At 44.6% G+C, this 27,590-nt stretch overlaps 1 protein-coding gene across 4 annotated transcripts in view; it reads left to right on the forward strand.

Annotated features, from left to right (window-relative positions):
- The window catches only part of MYO16 (myosin XVI), a 490,337-nt gene that overhangs the window by 251,238 nt on the left and 211,509 nt on the right, over positions 1 to 27,590 (forward strand). For all 4 annotated transcript variants that reach the window (XM_068268029.1, XM_068268033.1, XM_068268031.1 and 1 more), the window contains exon 16: positions 2,927 to 3,074. In XM_068268029.1, the coding sequence (XP_068124130.1) occupies positions 2,927 to 3,074 (148 nt within the window). The remainder of the gene's footprint in view (positions 1 to 2,926; positions 3,075 to 27,590) is intronic.

Raw genomic sequence — 27,590 nt, forward strand, 5'->3', positions numbered from 1 at the left:
CTTCTCCTGACTTATGGATGTGATGGTCACTCTGACCGAGCCGCTGCTTCCCTCTACCACTGTAGTAATACTGACACGTGCACTTCATAAACATTTTTTTATTTAAATCACTATGTATATTGAGGTGTTTAACAAAAAGAAAATAATAAAATAAATGTATTTCTATTTTTTCCTATTGTGAATTTAAAATTGATTTTCTCCAAAACTATAAGTTCTTTTTTTTTAAATATTCTTTTTCCCACTGTTCTCCTTAACATAGTTTGCCAATTTGGTTATTCTAGCTGGTAAGGGGACTTTGCAATTTACCGCGAAAATCACAGACATTAGGTGAAAATAAACACTAAAATATTTGGGCGAATTTTCGCTTTTCGAAGCAAAAATTGTACTTATTTCAGCGAAAATTCATCGAAGAGAATATTTGCATTTTTGCTCATCACTGCTGCATACTTGTGGAAATTCAGTAATTCTTTTAATTGCACTTTAATCTGAACTAAAGTATTTTTCACTTCATAGGGCCCTACAGAAGATGAGTGTGCTGTGTATATAATATTAATAATAATAATAATAATAATAATAATAATGTCATTATGCAGTCTTCATCCCCTGTGGTATACAATATGGTTTCTAAGTGTACTGCAATGTATTATTATTGTACATTTTTGCAAAAGATGTGATGCTTGTGCTTTTTTTAAAGTGAGTGACCTAAATATGAAACATGACAAAAAATGTTTTATTTATTTTATCAGCAGTGTGTGCTCACACAGATAAATTTGTTTCTGTTTACTCTCTAGGAACGGTATGGTTGCATTCCACTTCTTTTTTGGCTGCTTGCTTTGCCAATAGCACCGCTCTGTTAACAATTTCGATGTGCAAAAAAAAAAAAAAAAGGGCACAGCCAGCTTCCAAGTAAGGCTGGTTTCACAGTAGGACGTTGTGTTTTAGGAGACGTTATGGTCGCATAATGTGTCCCTAACGCAACGCCTGGTGCTCTCTGATGTGGACGTCAGAGTGAGCCGCGTTGTGCAGCTCACTCTGGCGTCCGTGATGCGTACTCTTGGATGCATGCGGCATCACGTGGTCCCGCCCGGCCAATCGCCGCACAGAGCGGCCGCTCCAGGAAGTAAACACTGCACATCACTGAGTGCAGTGAATATTAATTAGCCATGTGCCTGGCCGTTCTCCGCTCCTCCCCAACATTACTGAGCATGTGCAAGCAGTCTAACGCGGCTCTGCCGCTTATAAAGTACTGCATGCAGTACGTTGTCTTATGGCACAGCGTTACTAAGTAACGCAACGTGGGCACTGTGAACAGCCCATTGATTTTTCATTGCTGTGCGTTGGGGTGCGTTACAGGCTGCTCTAACGTTTCCCTGTAACGTCCCACTGTGAAACCAGCCTCAACATAGTGCTATTTGAACCCATGTTAATCTTATCGTCACACTTTCAAACTCAACGATCGCAAGTTCGGTTCTTAAATGCTGTAAATTGATTAAATACAATCTTCTCTTTCATTCTAAATGATCTTATTGAAAATACGATTCTTTGCTAAAAATTGCAATCTTAGTAGGCACCTTATGAATGGGCTGGATAAGGGCATGCAGGATCTTGCACTATGCGGTTTAGTCCATGGCAGCAGAAACATAAAGCAAATAAGTCACATTAATTTGAACTCAGCACTGGACAATTGTAAAGATATAGAATTTTTATTAACCACAAGTCCTAGTTCAGGTATATTAGCAAAGTGGAAGAGTAATTTGGAATTAAAACTTGAAGTTATAATTGTAACATCAAAGTAAAGCTAAAGCTGACAGACTGCAGTGGCTTAGCTAGAGATTATGGGTCCCCATAGCAAAAGCTTCATGGGGCCATTAGATGTAAGCATTCTTAAGCAGTGCCACATGCCCCTAACATATCGATATGATTTAATTGGGCAATTTAAATTGGCATGTGATTTACACTGCATATAGTCCATGAGCACTTAGACAAATTCATATGGTATTGGAACACAAGAAATTTAATGGTGATTACATCAAGTACCACCTGGGGCCCCTCTGCTCCAGGGCCCCATAGCAGCTGCTATGGCTATTGCTATGTCCTTGGTTCCTTCTGTTACTTTTCAAACATATATGTACTTTAAGCCCTGCTATTCCCATTTTTGCTTACATTTCCTCCCATCCCTGATGTTATCAGCCAGTCTCAGATATAGGGCTGGGTTAAGGTGGGGCCAGGGGGCTGAACTAGTACCTCCCTAATTCAGGAACCCTTTTCTAATAGGTGATCTGTTGAGGCTTAATAGAGGTTTAGTATTTCTTGTATTTTAAAGTAACAATAATGACTGGTAAACAGTAGTGTACAAATTTGGAACATCATTCTAAATTCACCTGAACACCACTCTTTAGCACCATTCAGTACTGAACTTGCAGACAGGGTCGGGGGTGCTCACTAACTTATGCTTCACTTCAAGTTTCACATGACTCCATACTTCCTCTTTCCAAACCCGAAAAGGGAAATATTGGAGTCATGTGAGATGCATTGTGGAGCACAAGTGAACGCCCCATGACCCTTCCCGCAGGTTCAGTGCTGAGTGGTTCGAAACACCAGCACTACTGTTCGTTAGTCATCAGTGAAGTGTTTGGGTGACTTACTTTATAATGATGTTCCGAATTTTGTATCAACACTACTAAACTGCCTCATAGACAAAAGTGGACTTGCTTGCTTTGCCTTTAAGTAAAAATCCTCTGCTAACCTTCGTAATGATTTGTTTTTTTTGGAATAAACTGAGCCCGAGTGCAAAGGCTAAAGAGGATACCTGTCATTCTGATGGATATAACCTGATTATTGAATATGATCGGATAAGAAAAGCTATTCATTCATGGGGGAATACATAAATCAAATGGTTTCTCACACAAGTCTATTTAAATTTCAGCCAGACTGTACACATATATGCTGGAGAAGACACGCCTCATCACTCAAGCTCAAGGCCAAAGCAACTTCCTTATTTTTTATCTGTTGATGGATGGGCTGTCTGCTGAAGAGAAATATAACCTGTACCTCAGGAGCACATCTGCACACAGGTAAAAGAAGGCCTTTTTTACACTGTTTATGGGAATTGGCAAACTACAATCCCTACTATTTAAGTTATTTTTTTTAATGGACCCTTATGGGATGCTTTTTAAAGTGAATGGGAATTGATATGTAAAAAAATAAGCCAGATACTTAAATGAGAGGGAAGGCTCTGGGTCCTATAGAGGCTTTCCGCTCCTCTCTCGGCCCCCGTTCCAGTACTGGCTCCTCCGTAGCAGTATTCGACCAATTTGGTCAAATACTGCTCTCTCCGCCGCCGAAGGGAGGCTTTGGAAGTCTTCGGGAGCCCAAGTGCTCCAGAAGATGGGCCGCTCCATACTGCGCACACACAAGTGCCCTCTTTTGCACATTTGCTCGTGTGTCCTATGGAGCAGCCTTTCTTCAGGAGGACTCAACTTCCGAAGACTTCCGCAGCCCACCGCGGCAGGGGATACAAACGAAAGAGCTGCCATTGAAATGAGGGGACCAGGAGAGGAGCGGGAAGGTTCTATAGGACCCAGAGATGTCCCTCTCCTTAGGTAAGTATCTTTTTTTTTTTTACGAGTCCCAATGACTTTAATGATCTAGCTTTGTGTGTAAGTAATGTCCCTGTCACAGTTTAGCAGTTTGTACGTTTTATCCTGTTGCACTTGTAAAGTGCAATTCCAATGAAGTGTGTAAAATAAAATAAATAAATAAAAAAAACTACATACTATAGTGGTGACTTTTTGACACCCATATTGACACCCAAAATGGGGGGGGGGGTGACATGTTTGGGGGCCCCCATATGCAGAGTACACTGTAGAGCATGCTTCAGCATATCCTCACTCCCATTTCTATCCTCTAGTGTCCTGTGCAGCTTTCTGATCTGGTCACTATAGCTCCAGGCTCACAGCGGTCACACAACAGTAAGCTTGGAACTCTAGTGGCCAGTTCAGAAGCTGCACGGACGGGACAAAAGAGGAGGCAAGAACCGGTAACTATAAGGGGGGGGGGGGAGGTGGCCCAATGGGGAGTTTACCAATCAGAAAATGCTGCTAAAATTGCTACAGAAAAAAAAGGCTTCACAAAATGCTGTCCCAATTGCTATTTTTAGTGGGCCTCAGCCGTTACATAAATGAGCCATAACTGCAGAATTTTGCTTTGCTTTTGGGTCAATGTGTAGTTCATTTTTTCTCCATTTTTGCAGGGGTTTTTCAATCACTTTGAATCGGATTTATGCAATTAGTAGAACTTTCGAATCGATTAGATTGGCAGGAGAAAGCAGCCCACACATATACAAGAACAATCCATCTATCCGTATTTCTTGCAGCTCCTACAAATGACAAGCATATTGTTACGTGTTCTGAGTGTATGTTTTCACATCAAACACTTTTAACTACAAGGTAGTGATGCCTGGCTGCTATAGCAAGCACATTGTTCCACCAGGCTTTCGTAATAACATGACAATTGTAACAAGTACACAGGATGTGTAACCCTGCAGACTGAAACCTATGATTTTCTTTATTTAGCCCGGCACATAATTCGTGTAATGTTCTGCTAACACTGGCTGGTTCTATTTATGCGCACAAATGTGTCGATTGGTAAACACATGTCACATGGGCAAAACATCAACATCATTGTTCTGGGGTAATTTATAGAAAATCACTATGTAATATAGAGGCACGTTCCATTTTAGATGCTGGCAATGTAATCTTCTAGTGGATTAGTAAAGAAAACAAAAATGTAAGTTTTAAATTATGATTATACTTTCATTTATTAAAGCAGGAGGGACAGCCATGCTATCCCAGGGAAAAAAAACATCTACAAGTTGATAAATACTTGTTCTACTTACATAATGTACAATACGTACTAATGTATTGTACTGCTCATGTTTTGATTTTAGTGAATTTTATATCCTCTATAATAAAACCTATGTGTCCCTGCGTCACGCTGTCCCTGTGTAGCTTGGTCCTTGCTTTTTGCTACTGCGCATGCGCGCATCTTGGACCCAGCCTCACAGAGACAGGAGGACAGGGCCAGGGAGCCAGACGGGCGTGTGATCCGGCGGGCAGCCGGGTGTGTGCGCGGCGTACGTGTAATTGCACATTTGCGTTGGGTGCGCGCACGCGTATGCGACGGGTGCGCAGTAACATATGGCAGTCGGCGGCGAGAAACAGACCCTAGAGCCTGTTTTTAAATGGGCTTGGGTCTACTAGTAATAAATAAAGTGAAAACTGTTCCTGGCATTTTCCATTTTGACTACTTCTGACTGAAGCCAATCCTGATGTAATTTCCTCCCTTACTCTTATTTTTCTCTTAGAAACTGCACATCTATCTTGCTTTGTAAACATGTGAGCACAGCATATATTGTATTTCAACAGCTCACTGAACTGCTCTCAGCCAATCAGTGAGGCGCAGGAATGTGGGAGGGGTGATGAGAAGATTTCGTCTTGTCGGCAATGTATCAAATAGAGCCAGGCTGACTGAGATAAGATTTATTACAGCAGAAACATTTCTGATTAGATTGGAATGCTTGCAAAATAAAAATTGATTTGTTAAAAAAAAAGATTGGAATGCTTGCAGTGCAGAGTAAGGTTGCAGGCTGCATAATAAACACAGAGCAGGGGATACATGGAATTTGATTTAATGGCATTTAGAAGGGTTAATAGATAACAAGAGTGAAATAAAAATTACAATAATCTCTTAATTGAGAGACCATCCAGTAGTATCTAACTATTTTTAACATCAAATCTGAGGATATTACTGGTGATCACTGCAAATAATCTGAGTCCAATTGGCAGTGTGCTTTCAGTATAGCTTCACCTACAGTTTTCAGTTCCATAAAAGTATCCCCTGCCATATGTATGACATATGTCAATTTCTATTCTATTGTGCTGGATTACATTAGATTGTGATCTTGTAAACTGCTTTGAGGGCTGTCAACCAAATGCAACTCCTCGTTTGTAGCCCAGGCCAGCAGGATGGTGTGGAGTTGCATTTAGTTGGAACAAATGACCCTATATGTTCTGGAGGTTAATTTTAGCATTTATTTTGGACATTATGTAGATTTTTTTATTAGTTTGTAAAAGCCTGATGAAGGTTTGAAACTAACTCAAAATGAACTAGTGTCGTTGCCTGAACATTTTGCAAACAAAGTATTATCCCTTGCCAAAAACTGTCAAACTATATCATCTTTGTGGTTGACCGACCTTTCATCTCTGAAGATTCAGTTTCTGACAAAAAGTTTTTTATATCGTAAAAATGTTGTACTTTTGATACAATAAATCAAGGTTTGAATCATCTTTTTTGCTGTAGTTTCTCAAAATATGTTTTATCCTCCTAACTTTACATTTGTATTGATCCGAGTGTGGTTGACTACTCCAATGAGGATATATCGTTATATATTTTTATTAATAAGTAATTTAAGACCCGCTCCCAACTATTACACATTGAGGACAGTCGGTGGCATGTCTAAGTACTCTGCAAAGTGTTTCAGAAGATGTCAGTGCTATATTAATACATACTAATATGGTAGGATATTAGACATTAGAAAATGACTATGTTAGGGGTTAGATTGTTAGATACTCTCAGGACAGTCAGTGACATGACTGTATTCTGTAAAAAGGACTGTTGATGATATCAGTGTTATTTGGATGCAGAATAATGCTATTAATAATTTTTGTTTTGTTTTGACAATTTCAACTTTTATACTTTTTCATCTTTTTCTTAGGAGCATGTGTGACACAGTGTCATGCATGAGAAGTAGTGATATAAGAGATAATTGCTGGTGGCTTAATTATTATTATTATTATTATTTTTATTTTTATTGTATTTATAAAGCGCCAACATATTACACAGCGCTGGACAATAAATATATACAATGACACCAGGATGACAGACATAACAAGGTTATATAACATAGAACAAAGTTATACAAGGCAAGCGGTACAAAATACATGATCATGCGATTATGGGCTGGTTAGGTAGGCCCAGTAATACAAGTACAGGCTGTCATAGGAAAGGAGCACACAATCCTGTAGACTACATTAGAGAAGGGAGGACCCTGCCAGAGGCTGACAATCTAATTATGTACGAGACCTAATGAACAGGTAGAAAATATGTGCTACATTTAGTGCCTACAGAATGTAAACAAGTTTCAAATACTTATATGTTATAGACAATATTTGGATCCACATATGATCTGGTATGACCATGCCCAATCACATTTTTTTCTGCCCAGGCACACATACACACACACACACGCACACACACGCACACACACGCACACACACGCACGCACACACACACACACGTACACACACACACACATACACACACGCACACACACACGCACGCACACACGCACACGCACACACACACACACAGATACACACACACACCTATGTTGCTGCCTCTGGTCAGACTGGATAGACAGAAATGGCATTATGGCTTCAAATGGATAGGATTACACAACAAAAATAATTATTAAAGACAGTCCAAATCTGTCTACTGATATTGGTCTGATGGAAAATTTACTGTAAATACAGTGATAAAGAAAGTGCCATTCATTTGTGACCTAAAAACTGAAAGTGGCCCTGCCTGACCTTTTATTGATATTACGTACTATTGTACTCAGTGTCCTTAGATTTCATAGAGAGACAAGGTAGCATTTCTGTGTTGATGGAGTGTATGGGAGACAGGCTTGCTTTTGTGATTAGACAACACAGGATGGTGAGGCAGGCTTTATTATTGGCTATGTGACAATATTCGTCCAGTCTGGCCACTTCCAGTCTGACATGACAGGTACATCCTGTCTGCGAGAGCAGCAGCTGACAGCCAGGTGACTATACTTGGAGAAAATAATTGTTAGAAAACTTGACATGATCATTATTGTTCCCCAAAAGAAAAATAATCCTGCCAGCACTTGTTGGCTATTCATCACTATTTTCTATTCTATCTGCATTTAAATGAATGTGCATAATTGTTTATAATAATAAACTGAATATCCACACTGAAAGTGGAGTCTTACCTGTTAGGTTGATTGTTGTGTTTTCCCAAAATTCAGATCAGTGTCAGGCCTAGTGTTGGGCGAACATCTAGATGTTCGGGTTCGGGCCGAACAGGCCGAACATGGCCGCGATGTTCGGGTGTTCGACCCGAACTCCGAACATAATGGAAGTCAATGGGGACCCGAACTTTTGTGGTTTGTAAAGCCTCCTTACATGCTACATACCCCAAATTTGCAGGGTATGTGCACCTTGGGAGTGGGTACAAGAGGAAAAAAAAATTAGCAAAAAGAGCTTATAGTTTTTGAGAAAATCGATTTTAAAGTTTCAAAGGGAAAACTGTCTTTTAAATGCGGGAAATGTCTGTTTTCTTTGCACAGGTAACATGTTTTTTGTCGGCATGCAGTCATAAATGTAATACATATAAGAGGTTCCAGGAAAAGGGACCGGTAACGCTAACCCAGCAGCAGCACACGTGATGGAACAGGAGGAGGGTGGCGCAGGAGGAGAAGAAGGCCACGCTTTGTGAGACACAACAACCCCGGCCTTGCATGAGGGCAAGAAGCGTGCGGATAGCAGGCTTTGTACCGCCATGCAGTCATAAATGTAATAAAGATAAGTGGTTCAATAAACAGGGACCACGCGGCAACGGTAACCCAGCAGCAGCAGACGTGATGGAACAGGAGCAGGCGCAGGAGGAGAAGGCCACGCTTTGTGAGACACAACAACCCAGGCCTTGCATGAGGGCAAGAAGCGTGCGGATAGCAGGCTTTGTACGGCCATGCAGTCATAAATGTAATAAAGATAAGTGGTTCAATAAACAGGGACCACGCGGCAACGCTAACCCAGCAGCAGCAGACGTGATGGAACAGGAGCAGGCGCAGGAGGAGAAGGCCACGCTTTGTGAGACACAACAACCCAGGCCTTGCATGAGGGCAAGAAGCGTGCGGATAGCAGGCTTTGTACGGCCATGCAGTCATAAATGTAATAAAGATAAGTGGTTCAATAAACAGGGACCACGCGGCAACGCTAACCCAGCAGCAGCAGACGTGATGGAACAGGAGGAGGCGCAGGAGGAGAAGGCCACGCTTTGTGAGACACAACAACCCAGGCCTTGCATGAGGGCAAGAAGCGTGCGGATAGCATGCTTTGTACCGCCATGCAGTCATAAATGTAATAAAGATAAGTGGTTCAATAAACAGGGACCACGCGGCAACGCTAACCCAGCAGCAGCAGACGTGATGGAACAGGAGCAGGCGCAGGAGGAGAAGGCCACGCTTTGTGAGACACAACAACCCAGGCCTTGCATGTGGACAAAAAGCGTGCGGATATAGCAGCAATGCTTTTTGCCGCCATGCAGTCATAAATGTAATACAGATGAGAGGTTCAATAAACAGGGCCCGGAAACGCAACACCATCCCAGATGTTCATTGGTCATGTTACTTGGTTGGGGTCCTGGAGTGTTGCGTAGTCATTTCCAATCCAGGATTGATTCATTTTAATTTGAGTCAGACGGTCTGCATTGTCTGTAGAGAGGCGGATACGCCGATCTGTGACGATGCCTCCGGCAGCACTGAAACAGCGTTCCGACATAACGCTGGCTGCCGGGCAAGCCAGCACCTCTATTGCGTACATTGCCAGTTCGTGCCAGGTGTCTAGCTTCGATACCCAATAGTTGAAGGGTGCAGATGGATGGTTCGACACAGCTACGCCATCTGACATGTAGTCCTTGACCATCTTCTCCAGGCGATCGGTGTTGGAGGTGGATCTGCACGCTTGCTGTTCAGTGGGCTGCGGCTGCATGGGTGTCAGAAAATTTTCCCACTCCAAGGACACTGCCGATACCATTCCCTTTTGGGTACTAGCTGCGGCTTGCGTTGTTTGCTGCCCTCCTGGTCGTCCTGGGTTTGCGGAAGTCAGTCTGTCTGCGTACAACTGGCTAGAGGAGGGGGAGGATGTCAATCTCCTCTCTAAAGTCTCCACAAGGGCCTGCTGGTATTCTTCCATTTTGACCTGTCTGACTCTTTCTTCAAGCAGTTTTGGAACATTGTGTTTGTACCGTGGATCCAGAAGGGTATAAACCCAGTAATTGGTGTTGTCCAGAATGCGCACAATGCGTGGGTCACGTTCAATGCAGTCTAGCATGAATTGAGCCATGTGTGCCAGAGTCCTACCAGAATCCTCATCATCCTCTTGTGAGCGTTGTGATAGTTGTTGTGATGCATCATAGTCGTCACCTTCCTCCTGGTCTGCTTCTGCTGACCATTCGCGTTGAATTGTGGAAGTCCAACGTGCACCGCTCTGGCCCTCGTCAGTGGTGGCATGAAATTCCTGCTCCAACTCCAGCTGTTCCTCCTCCTCTTCTTCGTCATAGCTGCTGGGGCCAGCGTTCCCTGAGGCGGATGGCCTGATGTTGGTACCATCACGCTGATCGTTTTCTCCTTCAGATTCCCCCAGTTGCATCATGACAGCTGTTTCCTTGATTTTTAACATCGACCTCTTCAGTAAACACAGCAGTGGTATGGTAATGCTGACTGAAGAGTTGTCACTGCTCACAAGCAACGTGGATTGCTCAAAATTTTGGAGGACTTGGCAGAGGTCCAACATGTTGGCCCAATCGGATCCACAGAAGCTTGGCAGCTGGCCGGATGCGCCTCGGTACTGCGCCGTCATGTACTGGACCACTGCACTCTTCTGCTCGCAAAAGCGGGCTAGCATGTGCAGCGTAGAATTCCAGCGCGTAGGGACATCACACAGCAAGCGATGGTGGGGGAGATTGAAGCGCTCCTGCATCTTGGCGAGTGCCCCCGAAGCAGTACTGGAATTTCTACAATGTTTGGACACTCGACGCACCTTCAACAGCAGATCGGGCACGCCTGGGTATGTCCTCAGGAACCGCTGAACTACTAGGTTCATCACGTGCGCCAGGCAAGGGATGTGTGTCAGCTTAGCCAACCTTAAAGCGCGAATGAGATTACTCCCATTATCACACACAACCATGCCCGGTTTCAGGTCCAGCGGTGCCAGCCACAAATCCGTCTGTTCCTTTATTCCCCTCCAAATTTCCTCCCCTGTGTGCTGCTTATCCCCAAGGCAGATTAGCTTCAGCAACGCTTGCTGACGCATGCCAACAGCTGTGCTGCACTGCTTCCACGATCCTACTGCTGCTGGGTTAGCGTTTCCGGATGAGGTACAGCTTTGAGATGCGTTGGAGGAGAAGGAGTCAGAGAGGTAGGTGCTGCTGTTATCCAGTGGGAGGGACGGCGGTGCAGCTGTTTGTGGCGTGGGCAACACCCGTGCCGTAGCAGGTGAGGAATCGCTGCCAGGCTCCACAAGGTTCACCCAGTGCGCGGTAAGGGAGATGTATCGACCCTGGCCGAACGCACTCGTCCAGGTGTCAGTGGTGAGGTGAACCTTGCAGGCAACGGCATTCTTCAAGCTTCGGGTTATTTTGCTGACCACGTGCTCATGCAACTCAGGCACTGCAGAGCGTGCAAAGTGGTAGCGGCTGGGAACCACGTAACGTGGGATGGCCACTGACATCATGCCCTTGAAGCTGTTTGTCTCCACCAATCGATATGGCAGCATTTCGCAGGCCAGAAGCTTGGCTATGCTGGCTGTTACTGCCACGGCCCGGGGGTCATTTGCTGGCAATTTCCTCTTGCGCTCAAACATCTCCGACACAGACAACTGAACCGTAGCGCTGCACACGGAAGGGCTGTTGGTTGTTGTGTTTGATGAACACTGGGAGACCTCAAGAGCACTACTCCGGAAAGTGACAGTGTCAGCGTCGTCTGATGTTTGTGAATGTTGTGAACCACGCAATGGCTGGGCTACTGCTGCTGCTGAGGCGGGTCTGGTGAACCCAAGGGAGGCAGTGTTGTTTCTGGTACCCTGTCCTGACGCGTTTGCCCAAAGAGTGGGATGTTTGGATAGCATGTGACGGCTCATGCTGGTGGTGGAGAGGTTGTTAATATTTTTCCCCCTGCTCAGGCGGGTCTTGCACACCTTGCAAATCGCCATGGTAACATCCTCAGTGCAGTCTTCAAAGAAAGCCCAGACTTTGGAGCACCTGCCTCCTTGCTGGCGATTTCTGTTTGCTCCTCTTTTGCCTCTCACTTGAACTTCCACGCTTGTGGTGCCTGAAATTGCGCGCCGCCTACCTTGTGGCACAAGGCGAACTCGTGCAGCAGTGTGTTCTTCAACAGACTCATCTGTGCTGCTGCTACGACGGCGATGTTCTCGTTCACAAACAAAATCTGGGTCTCTGTCCACATTGTCCATACCCTCCTCTTCCATCTCCTCAAACTCGTCATATGTCATTGTGGGCCACCGCCGTGGAGTAGAGCTCCCCACAACAACCTCTGCGCAGCACACTCCAACGTCGTCTTCCAGATCTTGTCGGCCGACCTCCTGCAATTGCAACCCCTCCTGCCCAAATTGCTCTGGGATTTGGGTTTCCGAGTCCTCTTCGGACTCGCCTCGTATTTCAGTGCGCGGTACATTTCCCACAGTTAACGGTTGTGAATCCAGGCACAACATTTCTGGCTGTTCCTCCATTGACCTTTGAAAGGTGGAAGTTTGTTGGGCTGGGAATAGCTCCTGCGAATACCCCATTGTGTCCTGAGGTAATTCATCGGACTGGTTATCTGGCAGTTGTGTGCGTGGTGTCGCTGCCGGTTGTGTCAGCTTTGTGCCCACTGGCTCCTTGTAACTGGCTGAGGACTCGGACCTCGTGCGTGATGTGCTGGTGCTGCTTAACCCACTGCTGGACGCTTGAGAGGTCATCCAAGTAATTATCTGGTCCTGTTCTTTTGGATTTGTGAGGGTTGTTGTCCTGGACAACATGGGTGGTATTGAGTGGGTTTTCTTGGGTGCTCCCCTGTGGCCTGTACGTGAACCGTCAGGGGAAACACCTCTTCCCTTGCCCCTCCCTCTTTCACCGGATTTCTTCCTCATTTCACTTATCCTTACAGTACACGCTGACTGGCAGCAGTACAGTGGCAGTACAGAAATGCTATACAGTACCACTATTCCCAGCAGCGACACAGAGCACAATGCTATACAGTGACGGGTGAGCGGTGTACCACTATTCCCAGCAGACACAGAACAGTGAACAGAATGCTATATAGTGTGGCTGAGCGAGCGGTGTACCACTATTCCCAGCAGACACAGAACAGTGAACAGAATGCTATATAGTGTGGCTGAACGAGCGGTGTACTACTGTTCCCAGCAGACACAGAACAGTACACAGAATGCTATATAGTGTGGCTGAACGAGCGGTGTACTACTGTTCCCAGCAGACACAGAACAGTACACAGAATGCTATATAGTGTGGCTGAACGAGCGGTGTACTACTGTTCCCAGCAGACACAGAACAGTGAACAGAATGCTATATAGTGTGGCTGAGCGAGCGGTGTACCACTATTCCCAGCAGACACAGAACAGTGAACAGAATGCTATATAGTGTGGCTGAGCGAGCGGTGTACCACTATTCCCAGCAGACACAGAACAGTAAACAGAATGCTATATAGTGTGGCTGAGCGAGCGGTGTACCACTATTCCCAGCAGACACAGAACAGTGAACAGAATGCTATATAGTGTGGCTGAGCGAGCGGTGTACCACTATTCCCAGCAGACACAGAACAGTGAACAGAATGCTATATAGTGTGGCTGAGCGAGCGGTGTACCACTATTCCCAGCAGACACAGAACAGTGAACAGAATGCTATATAGTGTGGCTGAGCGAGCGGTGTACCACTATTCCCAGCAGACACAGAACAGTGAACAGAATGCTATATAGTGTGGCTGAGCGAGCGGTGTACTACTGTTCCCAGCAGACACAGAACAGTACACAGAATGCTATATAGTGTGGCTGAACGAGCGGTGTACTACTGTTCCCAGCAGACACAGAACAGTACACAGAATGCTATATAGTGTGGCTGAACGAGCGGTGTACCACTATTCCAAGCAGACACAGAACAGTGAACAGAATGCTATATAGTGTGGCTGAGCGAGCGGTGTACCACTATTCCCAGCAGACACAGAGTGGCAGTAAACAGAATGCTATATAGTGTGGCTGAGCGAGGTACACAGAGTGGCAGTAAACAGAATGCTATATAGTGTGGCTGTGCAAGCGGTGTACTACTATTCCCAGCAGACACAGAGTGGCAGTAAACAGAATGCTATATAGTGTGGCTGAGCGAGGTACACAGAGTGGCAGTAAACAGAATGCTGAGCGAGCGGTGTACTACTATTCCCAGCAGCGACACACAATGACTGGGGGGGACCCTGGCTAGCGTGGCTGGAGCGCGAACTACCCTGCCTGCCTACCCAAAGCTAAACCCACAGACAAATGGCGGAGATATGACGTGGTTCGGGTATTTATTTACCCGAACCACGTGACAGTTCGGCCAATCAGAGCGCGTTCGGGTCCGAACCACGTGACCCGTTCGGCCAATCACAGCGCTAGCCGAACGTTCGGGGAACGTTCGGCCATGCGCTCTTAGTTCGGCCATATGGCCGAACGGTTTGGCCGAGCACCGTCAGGTGTTCGGCCGAACTCGAACATCACCCGAACAGGGTGATGTTCTGCAGAACCCGAACAGTGGCGAACACTGTTCGCCCAACACTAGTCAGGCCCCAATTACACTTACACAGTTGCTTGAAGTTATAACTGAAAAGACAATTGATTTTCCAAGTAATGTCCATGTTTCCCAATGGCTCAGTTCACACTATACTCATTTTAACTGAAAGATTTATCATAATGCACTGCTATGGAGAAGAAGAAAAAAAACAAGTACCAACTGATTAAGTGTAAATGGAGGCCTCAGGGTGGGAAGACACCTAATAAGCTGTCTATATCCTGCCTAAGCTCCATGCTGGCGGCCGATGTTCTGCATATGGCAAAAACATCACAAAGACATGTAAGGACATTTTTTGTGTTTTTCTACATATTTCTGATAGTACTTTTGGTTTATGAATATTGAGCTCAGCCAACAGATAATGCAGCTCTTTAGCTCAACACTGATCCCTACATTCTGCATGGCACTGAGGATAGACAAATAAGTAAAAGCACAGAACTTTGTCTTTTACTGCAATTTTTTGAGAACTGTTACTTATTAGCACCTTGGAATATAGTTCTGAGTGCCAGTAGTATTGTCAGGGTCCTGTTAATTTCGCTACCAGTGGATGGGGTGGACTTTCACAGAGAGTGGTGTGTAAGTGAGCACAGGTCTTCACCATAGCACCTCGCAAGGGATGATGGGCCATCACCCCTAGCTGGTGGGGGACTCCTTTATTGCCTGCTGGCCACCAGGTTGTGACACTGACACAGAGGATGATTTTGCTATATAAAGAAGATGGGGTGCCAGCACTGAGCTCAGACAGGATATAAACAGTTTATGAGGGGTCTTCTCATCCGGACACTGATCTGAACTTTGGAAAAACACAACAAACAGTCAACACAACAAGTAAGACTTAAATTTCAGAGTGGATATTGATATGAATGACCAAGTGCTGCCTGGATTGTTTTTTTGGGGGGGACAATAATGATCATGTCAGGTTTTCTAACAATTGTTTTCTCCAAGAATAGTCACCTGACTGTCAGCTGCTGCCCTCGCAGACAGGATGTAGTTGTCATGTCAGACAGGAAGTGGTCAGATTGGACAAATATTGTCCAATCTATGGCCATGGATATCATTATGTAACAAATAAATGTGACAGAATATTAGAGCCCGCCTCACCATGTTGTGTTGTCTAATAACAAATGCAAGCCTGTCTCCCAAACACTCCATCAACATGGAAATGCTACCTTGTCTCTCTATGAAATCTAAGGACACTGAGTACAATGATATGTAATATCAATAAAAGGTCAGACAGGGACACTTTCAGTTTTTAGGTCAGAAATGAATGGCACTCTCTTCATCACTGTATTTACAGTAAATTTTCCATCAGACCAAAATCAGTAGACAGATTTGGACTGTCTTTAATGATTATTTTTGTTCTGTAATCCTTCCTCTCCATGTGAAGGCATAATGCCATTTATGTCTATCCAGTCTGTACAGAGGTAGCAACATAGCTGCATATGTGTGTGTTTGTATATACATGTGTGCTTAGTGAAGACCTACCTTTCAGCATATACACATAGGCATAGAGATTGACATATGTACTACATACAGCACAGGATAATTTTGTGGAACTGAAAATGGTAGGTAAGGCAATATATTATTGTAGGTAATGTATAATTGTAGGTTATGTATAATTATAGGTAAGGGCCTGCACACACTGCTGCGCTTGCGGTGCGTTTTTAAAATTGCACGATTTTTAAATCGCGAAGCCTTCATGAAAATAGAAAAACCGCAGCACACCAGTGTTTACAGGTCTTCACGATTGTCATGATTTTTCAAAAGACCCGGCAATTAAAAAACGCATGCAATTTTAAAAGCGCAGCGCAAGCGCAGCAGTGTGTACAGGCTTTATACTATTTTGAAAGCACACTGCAAATTGGACTTAAATTGCAGTGACCACTCACTATTAATATCCTGGAATCCAACTATACAATTAACAATAAAAAATGAGTTGTTACCCTGATTGTATTTAGCTATTTTGTATTGTTAAAGGGACCCTGTATTTAACGTAAAAAATGGAATATGAATTATTCTGCTGGTGGCTCCATTAGCCTGTGACTTTGCCAGGAGTTGTGCACAACTGTGGATGCATGACTCCTCCCCGTGCCTGTCTCACGCGCCCATCACTGTGAGCATTCTGTGCATTTTTAAGTTGTATCCACGGTCCCTTTAAGAAATAGGTAGATACTCCTGGATGGACTCTCAATTTATGAGATAAGCCTAATTCCTCTTTCCCTCAAAGGTAAGTGTTGATTTCATCAGCAAAATGCTGTTGGCAGACTCTTTTAGTCTCTTAAGATGGGCAAAAGAAAACACACACACTGTTCCACTGCGCTCCGTTGAGTGATATGACCTCAGCAACACGTGAGGCTACCACCAGGTGCTGCTCCAAAATACTCTGGGACCAAAGTATGGATGCTGGTTGAGTTTTATTTTTTATCTTGCGCATGAGGCAAATTAAAAAAGGTTAATACACCAGGGAGCGCTCCTCCTTTCTCTTTTTCTTTTAGTCTCTTCCTCACTAGTGCAATGCAAGTATGCAAACAAAGAAGCTGAATTTTGTAAGCATTAAATCTTTATTGAACAGATAGAATGCTCAACAAGATGGCTGCCCAAATATTAAGAGAACTACAGCCAAAATGTCTTCTTTATTTTGAGGTAGGAAAAGGTTAGAACATCTTTCGGAGTTGCGTTGCTGCCTGGCTTCCTATAGTCTTTCCTACTCTATGAAGAGAAATGGAGGCATTCCTCTCAGATGGGACACGGTCAGAAATAAAAGATTAACAGAAGTTCTAAACTTTCCTCATTCTACTAAAACAAGTGTTTTATTTCTGTCCATGTTGTAGTTGCTAATGGTAGGGGTAATGGAGCATAAGGAAGTGTGTGTGTGTGTGTGTGTGTGTGTGTGTGTGTGTGTGTGTGTGTGTGCGTGCGTGCGTGCGTGCGTGCGTGCGTGCGTGCGTGTTCAGGGGCGCCTTAACCTACTGACCACCCAGGCAGCGGCTTGGAGCGGGCTTTGATGGGGAAGGCGCAATAAATTACTGTCAGTCCAAGGGGAAATAAAAATTCCTGTCCTGAAAGACCGTTGTAAGGGACTGGAGAGAAATAGATTTCCTTCTGTTTTAAGAAGGCAAATTACACCAAGCTTTGCTTTTTTAGTAAGAGGGCATTTTGGTAACTTTTATCTCCCTATACATTCCTAGTAGCTTGGGTCACCCTGCGCTGCTTGGATACTCTGCTCTTTTCACAAATAGCATTCTGCTAAGTCAGGGATAAAGAATCATTCAGATTTATAGATACTCCCTAAGAAGAAGGTGTCTGGTTTATAACTGTTCTCTGCCCCCACCTTTCTGAGCCTGAGTGACTGACTGCCGTTTAAGGGTATGTAGAGAAAGTTTTCTACTCTCTGTTTTAAGAAGGCAATTACACCTAGCTTTGCTTTTTTAGTAGGAGGGCTTTTTGGTTCCTTTTATCCCCCTATACATTCCTAGTAGTTTGGGTCACCCTGAGCTGCCTGGTTACTCTGTTCTACTCTCACAAGTGTTTTTAGGAATGCATCTAATAAGGATTCATAGAAAGATTGGAGACAGTCCCTCACTATTCAGTGTACAGAGGTGACAGCGCCCTACCCCCAAATGTTACTGAGTCTGCAGAGCGAGCAAGACAAACAAACAAACAGTAAACTCTGCAGACAGCCTGTGTGCTCTGCTAGAATGTCCTGCATGTCTAGATGTCAGGACGCTCTCCAGCCATGACTAGCTATGGAGCAGTAGGATCATCTGATGCTCTCTCCCTCTGACTGGGACACACAGCTTGCACTTCTCCCTGAGTTCCCAAGGACAGTGTTTGAAGTGTGTAATGGACACAGTGGGGGTTGCAGGTTTTGTCTTTCATTGTGAGAGAGTGAATAGGAGGGCAGCATCTAAAGCTCAAACAATGATAATGGACATGTAAGCAATGTGTGTAATTACATCCATCACTACTTATAATTGAAGATGGCATAATAATGTATTTCCATTAATGCTGTCTGTTTGCCCTCTCTCTAATGCTATGTACCACCTCACGATTTTTCCAACGATTTTCCCGATGTCCATTCATTTTTTTTTTTTGAGCGACAAGTAGTCATTTACACGATGTCGTGACATCCCTTAGCGTTGTGTGGTGAAAAGTGACCGTCACTGAGGACCGGATCTTTAAGATCCTTGACGACACCCCGTAAAGTACTGCGGTCGCTTGACTTCTCGTTCGCGCCCGTCCTGTAATGTCACGTGACATCTCGCATACCCGCTGGCAGGAAGATGAATCGCTGGACGCTTGTCATGAGGGGACACCTCGCTGGATCCATCTTCCTGTGTTGTTGCAGTCACTGTGGTGAGTGTGGAGCTTAACTTTGCTCGCCCTCACCCTCTGCTCATGCTCCCTCTCCCACTGTCTCTCTGACCAAACAACTGCTACTTGGGGAACAATGTGCACAACTGTGATGATCGCTGCTGCAGCAGCTGTTGCTGGAAGTAGTAGTGCTGCAGCTCAGGCAGTTCTGATCTATTTCCATGCAAACTGCATAGCTTTGTCTGTCTTTCCCTGCTGTCAGCTTGTGACTGATTATCATTCACCTGTGTGGGAATCTGCATGTCTGCTCCCATTGGATGACCTCAGTATAAAGATCTGCTTCCTGCAGGGTTTCCTTGGGTTTTCATAGCTTCAGTGTAAGCCAGTCTTGCTGTCGCTTCAGCCCCGATCGTGTTTCTTGTTATAAAGATACTTTGCTGGTCTTTGCATCATATATTGGTTCATTGCCAATATATATGCATACCAGCACGTTTATTATTTTCCTTGTATTCGTGTTACGTTGATACATCAGTGTCGCTGATGTATACGTACACGAACTGTTTATATCCTGTGTGCAGTTAGTTAGCTTTCCAGCACGTTTTGGTAGGTTGCGCGTACCGTGACCACCCGTGCTGAGGTAGTTACCCTGCTCCTGGTTACCGTTTGTGGATTGCGTTCATCTCTGCGAAGAGATAACGAATCCTTCTGAATCCTGTCCTGTTACCGTTTGTGGATTGCGTTCATCTCTGCGAAGAGATAGCGAATCCTTCTGAGTCCTGTCCCCTGTATTACTCCAGTCTTAGTCAGCGTTCCTGCTTATGTCATATATCGGTTCATTGCCGATATATACATATGTTAGTCAGACGTTACAAATAGTTTCATTGATAGCTGTAATTGTAATACGCTAGGAAAACATACTTATTCTATGTTTATCTGTGTTACGTTCATCTATCTTAATCCTGCTATTTTCTGACTATCCTGTCCTGTCTTTGTGAGGCACGCCATCGCCGCATCGCATTGGCTGCCTCATTCCAGTCTGTCTGGTTTTGGACGCTTGCTGTCGCTAAGTAGCCGCTAGCTAGCAAGCGTTTATTCTGTCTTCCTGTCCTGATCTCCTCAGTTCTGGTTTATGCGCTCAGCGCTACTTTGCGCTGAGACGTTATAACGAAAGCATTGTTTGTGGCTGTCAGATCTGCACCGGCTCTGTGCGCCACAATCTCCTATTGGAGTCAGTCCTCCCCTCCACTATACTAGGGATAGCCTGTTTCCTTGTGCTAGTGTGTGTACCTCCTCCACGCCAGCTCATGCGTTGCATGCTGACTGTGGAGAATACACCACCAAGCCTTACATTATGAAAACCCCATTACCAATCCCTATTGTGGGGGGAATTTCCAGAAATTATGACACTGTTTGTCAGGGGTCCTGCTCCTTTAAAAAATTTGAAAAGCTTGGTCCTGAAGTTACAGACAAATTTATATCAGAATTGGTTAAAGTTCTGGCCAATCCCGACTTTCGGGCTTCTGCAATTTCCACCTGGTCTGATTGGATCGTTTGTGCTCTTTTTAAGGGCAAACTTTTTGATTGGGCAATCGATGTCTTAGATCACACTCAGTTTAGACAAAGTCCTTTGCAATTTATAGCTTTTGTAATTCACAATTGGTTGCGCATAGATCCATTGCCTTTTCCTCTTAATGAACTCCTGGCAGCAGGCCAATCAGCTGCTCCTTCAATTGCTTGCAAGAATGAGCAGCAAGCAGAAAGTGTTACTGATAATTTTCCTGCAGCTTTGAATAAATCATCAAAAACCGCAAGGTCAAAGGCAAAACGCAAACGTTCTAAAAAACGTGTCCAATCTGCAGAGTCGTTATCCTTAGCGACTGAGACCTATAATGAGATTCTGCCATTAACAGATAATGAAATGCAATTGTCTTTCAGGGGAGTTAAATGGACTTATGAAACTACTAATGAACTTTCATCACTGGCTAGGGAAAATAAAGATTTTTGTTTAAAAGAATTATCTGAGTATGATTATGAGGAGATATTACAGAGTATTGAACAAATCAACTTATTTGTGAAGCAAGGAAAGTTTGCATACACTACAGTTAAACACTTGCTACAGGTATTAGAGATTCTTAAGAATAAGGAATCTGCCAATCACCTGCTAATTAACCCAATATATGCCCCTGCCACAATCATATCTGCAAACTGTGATCTGCCTGTTAAGTATGCTTGGAATCCTCCATTTGAGAAAGGAGAGATGGAAGCTCTGGTCAATGAATGGAAGAATGATTCAAGTTCATTTTGTCAATTTTACAGTGCAAAAGGTGAATTAGTATTGAATGCATGCATTAAGTCTGCCTATAACCTAATAAAAACTGGTGTGTGTGGGTATGACTTTGTGGCTCCATTGATCGATGTGTGGAAAATGATTTTGGATGATTTTTATGCGATTCAATCAGTTGATACCAGGGAAGACACACTGTCAATTGGAGACTGTCCCACTTCTCCAGTTACTGAGTCCCTGCCATGTCTTGTGAATGTTCCTGTAACTCCACCCTGTACCATGGATAACTCAGTGTTACTTCCCAGTAAAACAGAAGCCACTGATACTTTCTTAACTTTGCCCTGCACAAATTTCTCAGCAGAGAATCCAGAGGTCCTGCTGACTTCTGAGTCCAGCCTAGCCAGTACTCATGAGTCTTTGTTCAGTGAAACAGACACCAGAAAAATCTTGCCTGTCTCTGCAAACACTTCTGCAGAAATTACCCGTGTTAATAAAGTTCAACTCCTGTCTGATCCAGCAGATGCCTATAGATGCACTACATCAGTTTCCGAGTCCCAGCAATCCTGTCCAGAAATCTCAGAACCCCAGCATCTGAATTTTCCAATTTTACAATTGAATGGTGATTCAGATGCGCAAACATTGTGTCTTGATCTTCCTGTTTCTACACCTCGCTCTAGTTTCGTGAATAGCTCAGAGCATCTGCTCTGTGAACCTGAAATCGCAGAATTATTACCTTGTTCAGAAAATGTTCCAATAAATTTGCCCTGTACCATGAATTGTGCTGTAGATCTCTCCAATGAAACTCAGGTCACAGAATCATTATGCTGTCCAGCAGGTGCTTCCATGGTTTTGCCCTGCAATATGGACTGTTCAGTGATCCTGTCCAGTGAAGCTGTGGTCGCAGAGTCTTATGCTTCACCCAGTACTTTGGATATTTCAAACCCTCTAGCAGAAGGGTCTGAGGCACTGCTTACCTCAGTTGGTGTTGCAGTAATATTCACTTGTCTAGCAGCTGTTTTGGAATTGCAGTCTGCTCTAATAAAACTTGATGAATTTCTGCCCAGCAAAGCAGAAGCCATTGAAATATTGTCCTCGTCAGCAAGTGTGTCAGATACCTTGCCCTGTACACAGTCTGATTTAACCAATGTTGTTGAGTCCCTCTCCAGTGTTGTAACAGCCGAGGAACTCCAGCCCTGTCCTCTGCATGTTTCAGAAGTCTTGCCCTGTAACATGGATAATTCTGATTCTCTGGTCAAAATAACAGAAGTCTCAGAATTTCAGTCTGATTTAGTAAGCATTCCTGAAACCCTGCCTTGTATCCTGAAAGATTCTGGTTCTCTGGCCGCTGTGGCAGAGGTTCCAGAGTCCCCTTCCTGTCCAGGGAATTCCTCAGTTTTGCCTAGTCCAGTGGGGGCTGCTGCAATACTGACTTGTTCTGCAGCGCCTCATGAGCTCCAATCCAGTATATTAAATGAGTCTCTGTCCAGTCCAGAGGTAGTTGTGGAGTCCCTATCTGGTTCAGTGCATACATCAGAAGATTTGTCCTGTCTTGTTAGTGCCCCTGAATCTGATTTGTTACTGACTTTGCTGGAATCAGCGACATCTAAGTCTGATCCTGCATTCTCGTGTAAAAATCCAGTAGTTGCGAAGTCTAGTCATGATGATTTTTTTTTTGGCCGGTCCTGGTTTTGGTCCCGTCTTGGCTGACCCTGAGGCTCACAGTTCCTTGACGTGCCCAGAGGTTTCTCTTGTGCCAGTGTGCCCAGATGTTCTTAGTGTGCCAGAATGCCCAAGTGTGTCTAAGGTGTTAGCGTGCTCTGATGCTTCCTTAGTGGGAACATGTTCTGATGTTGCCAGTCTGCCTGCATGCCCAGAGATGGTTCTGGTCCCTGAAAGCCCTGATATTGATGTTTGTCCTTGTGGCCCTGACTCGGGAATTGCCCTAGGTTCCATAGGGGTTCTTGATAGTTCTCCATGTGAGCCTAAGGGGCATTCTGACCTATGGGGATCTCTTTGGAGCTTCAAGGTGTTCTGGGAGGTCTCTGAGAAAACTTGTCCTGGTGCCTTGGACTGGTTCAACAGTGGGTTTTGTGTTGGTAAAGACAGTACCGGTGGGCATTGCAAAGGCTTTGGCGTTTCTGAACGGTTCCTGGAAGGCGGTGGGTATCGCTCAGGGAATTTCGGAGGGCTTTCTTCTGGAAATCATGGTTCTGATGGGTGTCACATTGGGGCTTGTAGTACTGATGGGCATGGTTCTGTAGGTTCTGGTTCTGATGGGACCAGTCTTGTGGGGACTGATTCTGGAATTCGGTCTTGCCGGGCTGTCCCGGTCATCATGAATTATCAGTCGGACTGTTTTGTTGGGAATTTCAGTTTTGAAAAGCGTCTGGAATCCGCTTTTAAGGGCGGGGGTACTGTGATGATCGCTGCTGCAGTAGCTGTTGCTGGAAGTAGTAGTGCTGCAGCTCAGGCAGTTCTGATCTATTTCCATGCAAACTGCATAGCTTTGTCTGTCTTTCCCTGCTGTCAGCTTGTGACTGATTATCATTCACCTGTGTGGGAATCTGCATGTCTGCTCCCATTGGATGACCTCAGTATAAAGATCTGCTTCCTGCAGGGTTTCCTTGGGTTTTCATAGCTTCAGTGTAAGCCAGTCTTGCTGTCGCTTCAGCCCCGATCGTGTTTCTTGTTATAAAGATACTTTGCTGGTCTTTGCATCATATATTGGTTCATTGCCAATATATATGCATACCAGCACGTTTATTATTTTCCTTGTATTCGTGTTACGTTGATACATCAGTGTCGCTGATGTATACGTACACGAACTGTTTATATCCTGTGTGCAGTTAGTCAGCTTTCCAGCACGTTTTGGGGGTTGCGCGTACCGTGACCACCCGTGCTGAGGTAGTTACCCTGCTCCTGGTTACCGTTTGTGGATTGCGTTCATCTCTGCAAAGAGATAACGAATCCTTCTGAATCCTGTCCTGTTACCGTTTGTGGATTGCGTTCATCTCTGCGAAGAGATAGCGAATCCTTCTGAGTCCTGTCCCCTGTATTACTCCAGTCTTAGTCAGCGTTCCTGCTTATGTCATTTATCGGTTCATTGCCGATATATACATATGTTAGTCAGACGTTACAAATAGTTTCATTGATAGCTGTAATTGTAATACGCTAGGAAAACATACTTATTGTATGTTTATCTGTGTTACGTTCATCTATCTTAATCCTGCTATTTTCTGACTATCCTGTCCTGTCTTTGTGAGGCACGCCATCGCCGCATCGCATTGGCTGCCTCATTCCAGTCTGTCTGGTTTTGGACGCTTGCTGTCGCTAAGTAGCCGCTAGCTAGCAAGCGTTTATTCTGTCTTCCTGTCCTGATCTCCTCAGTTCTGGTTTATGCGCTCAGCGCTACTTTGCGCTGAGACGTTATAACGAAAGCATTGTTTGTGGCTGTCAGATCTGCACCGGCTCTGTGCGCCACAATCTCCTATTGGAGTCAGTCCTCCCCTCCACTATACTAGGGATAGCCTGTTTCCTTGTGCTAGTGTGTGTACCTCCTCCACGCCAGCTCATGCGTTGCATGCTGACTGTGGAGAATACACCACCAAGCCTTACAACAACTATGTACACTAGTCTGAGCACTCTTCAGAGGAGCCAGTAGCATTTGGAACTATTATTGTGTATTTATGTAGCACTGACATCTTCAGCACTTTACAGAGTACATAGTCATGTCACTGACTGCTCACTGGAGCTTACAATTTAATCCCTACTATAGTCAAACTGTAATGTCCTACCATATTATTATTATGTATTCATATGGCACTGACATTCTGCAGCACTTTACAGAGTACATAGTCATGTCACTGACTGTCCTCAGAGTAGCTCACAATCTAACCCTACCATAGTTATAGAATAATGTCCTACCATATTATTATTATGTATTTATATAGCACTGACATCTCCTGCAGCACTTTACAGAGTCATGTCACTGACTGTCCTCAGAGGAGCTCACAATCTAATCCCTACCACAGTTATAGTCTAATATTTTCAATATAGGATTGTTTTGGGGTAAACCAGTTGACTTATTAGTATGTTTTTTAGGATGCAGGAAATGTCTGAAGTGTCTGAAGACAGAAACTCCATGCAGATTTTGCCCTGGCCAATGTTCAAGCCTAGGACTCAGCACTAAAATGCAGTAGTGCTACCCACTGAGCCTCTATTCTACTCATAGATATCTGCTCATTCATGTCATCAATTCTGACCCTCTACTACCCTTCCTCCCTCCATTCTACTTCTCTTCTCTTGTATCACTTACACTACAAACACACTGTGCTTATCTCCAGAATGGATTATGAATCAAACCATTAGGCCCAGTGCACACCAAAACCGCTAGCAGATCCTCAAAACGCTAGCGGTTTTTGGAGCAGATTTCAGAGCGATTCTAGGCATGTTTAGAGACATTTTCTAAACATGCTGAGCGTTTATGTGAAGCAGATTACAAATCTTGTTACAGTAAAAGCTGTTACTGAACAGCTTCTGTAGCAAAAACGCCTGGAAAACTGCTCTGATCTAGCGTTTTTTCAGAGCGGTTAGCATTTTTCCTATACTTTACATTGAGGCAGAATCGCTTCTGCAAACAGCAAATGTGCAGCAGGAGGCACGTTTGCGGTTTGCTAAAAACCTCAAACCGCTGGTGTGCATCATCCCATTGAAATACATTAGCCAAGCGTTTTCACAGACAGATGTGGTTGGCGGATCGCTGCTAAAACCGCTCGGTGTACACTGTGCCTTAAACCACCTTACCATATCAGCCCTTCAATGTCATGATATACCCACTCCAGTCCTACCCCAACAGGTGGTAACATATCTGCATATCTCATAATGTTTGTGAAAAATTATTCTGAAAGTAAGAATGTCTTGCTTGATAATCCAATCTTGCAATGTGACTGCCATTGGAACTTGTAGTGTGGGTGTTGTATTTATTTGAGGTGCATACTGGCAGCATGTGCTGTATGGCATACAATGCTGATCATCCACAAGGTAAACTTAGGCAGCTGCCTAGGGTCTAGAGAGAGTTTAGGGGCCTGGTGGTTGCTAGCCCCCACCAAATCTAACTAAATGAGCCAGGTGACCATCAGTGGGGGGCAAAGTGTTATCTTGCCCAGGGCCCCGTTTCATAGTTATCCTTCTCTGATGGCTTATATCATGTGTGAAGTGATCTATAATGTATATGATTTTTGTTTTATTTTTATGGGGGGGGGGGGGGGGCGCCACAGGATTTCTTGCCTGGAGTGACAAGAAGGCTAGAGGCGCCCCTGTGTGTGGTGTGTGTGGTGTGTGTGGTGTGTGTGGTGTGTGTGTGTGTGTGTGTGTGTGTGTGTGTGTGTGTGTGTGTGTGTGTGTGTGTCATAGTGGCTAATGGGAGGGATCCTGGAGAGTAAGGAAGTTCTGTGTATGCACGATTGTTGTTAACGTGGGTCAGCTGCAGCTAGTGGGGTTATGCTCTTGTTAACTAATAACCAGGGGCATTGCTATACCCAAAGATCAGTGGCACATGCCCCGGATCTATTCTGGGGTGCTCCGGATGTCCCCCAAGCAAAGTCAGCTGTGGTGTCTCAATGTGGGCATACTGGGTGATGTGGTGCCATGCTGGGCGGTGTTATGCATTTATGGGAGCATGCAAAGAGCTGTGGGTCTTCAATGGGGGCATGCTGGGAGTTAGGGTGCCTCAATGAGGGGCCTGTGGGAGCATGGGAGGGGGTCCATTTGAAGGTCATGGAATGCTATGGGAGAGCTGCCACAGATAACCTGGTGGCAGGCCAGCCCGCCCAGCAGAAAGACAGACCAGCCAGCACAGAAGCCAGATTACTCTGCCTACCTATCTGCCTATTACACTGCCTTTTTATATGTTACGCTGCTTTTTTTTTTTTAATTGAGAGGGGGCTTCATTCAACATTTTGCCTCTGCAGGCCTACTAAGACCGATATTAAGTTTATGAAAATTTGACTCCACCCATGACCATACCCACAATTTAATGTGTGGCCACACCCATTTTCTCTCTAGAGTGCCCAAAAGTGCCCCAGATCTCTAAGGATCCTAGCAATACCCCTACTAATAACCCCTCTTAATTATACATAGAACTTTTAAAAATTGATCCCTTTTATTTATCAATGCCATTTACGGTATTTAACTTTTCAGTAAGCTGTGGTGCCCTGTGCACATTTTACAGGTGAGAAACCCAGGTTACTGCATGCCTAATTCAAAGGAAAAAGGTGAGCTTTTCTTTGCTGGTGGACAT

The sequence above is a fragment of the Hyperolius riggenbachi genome, chromosome 2 (assembly GCF_040937935.1).
Source record: "Hyperolius riggenbachi isolate aHypRig1 chromosome 2, aHypRig1.pri, whole genome shotgun sequence".
Lineage (NCBI taxonomy): Eukaryota > Metazoa > Chordata > Amphibia > Anura > Hyperoliidae > Hyperolius > Hyperolius riggenbachi.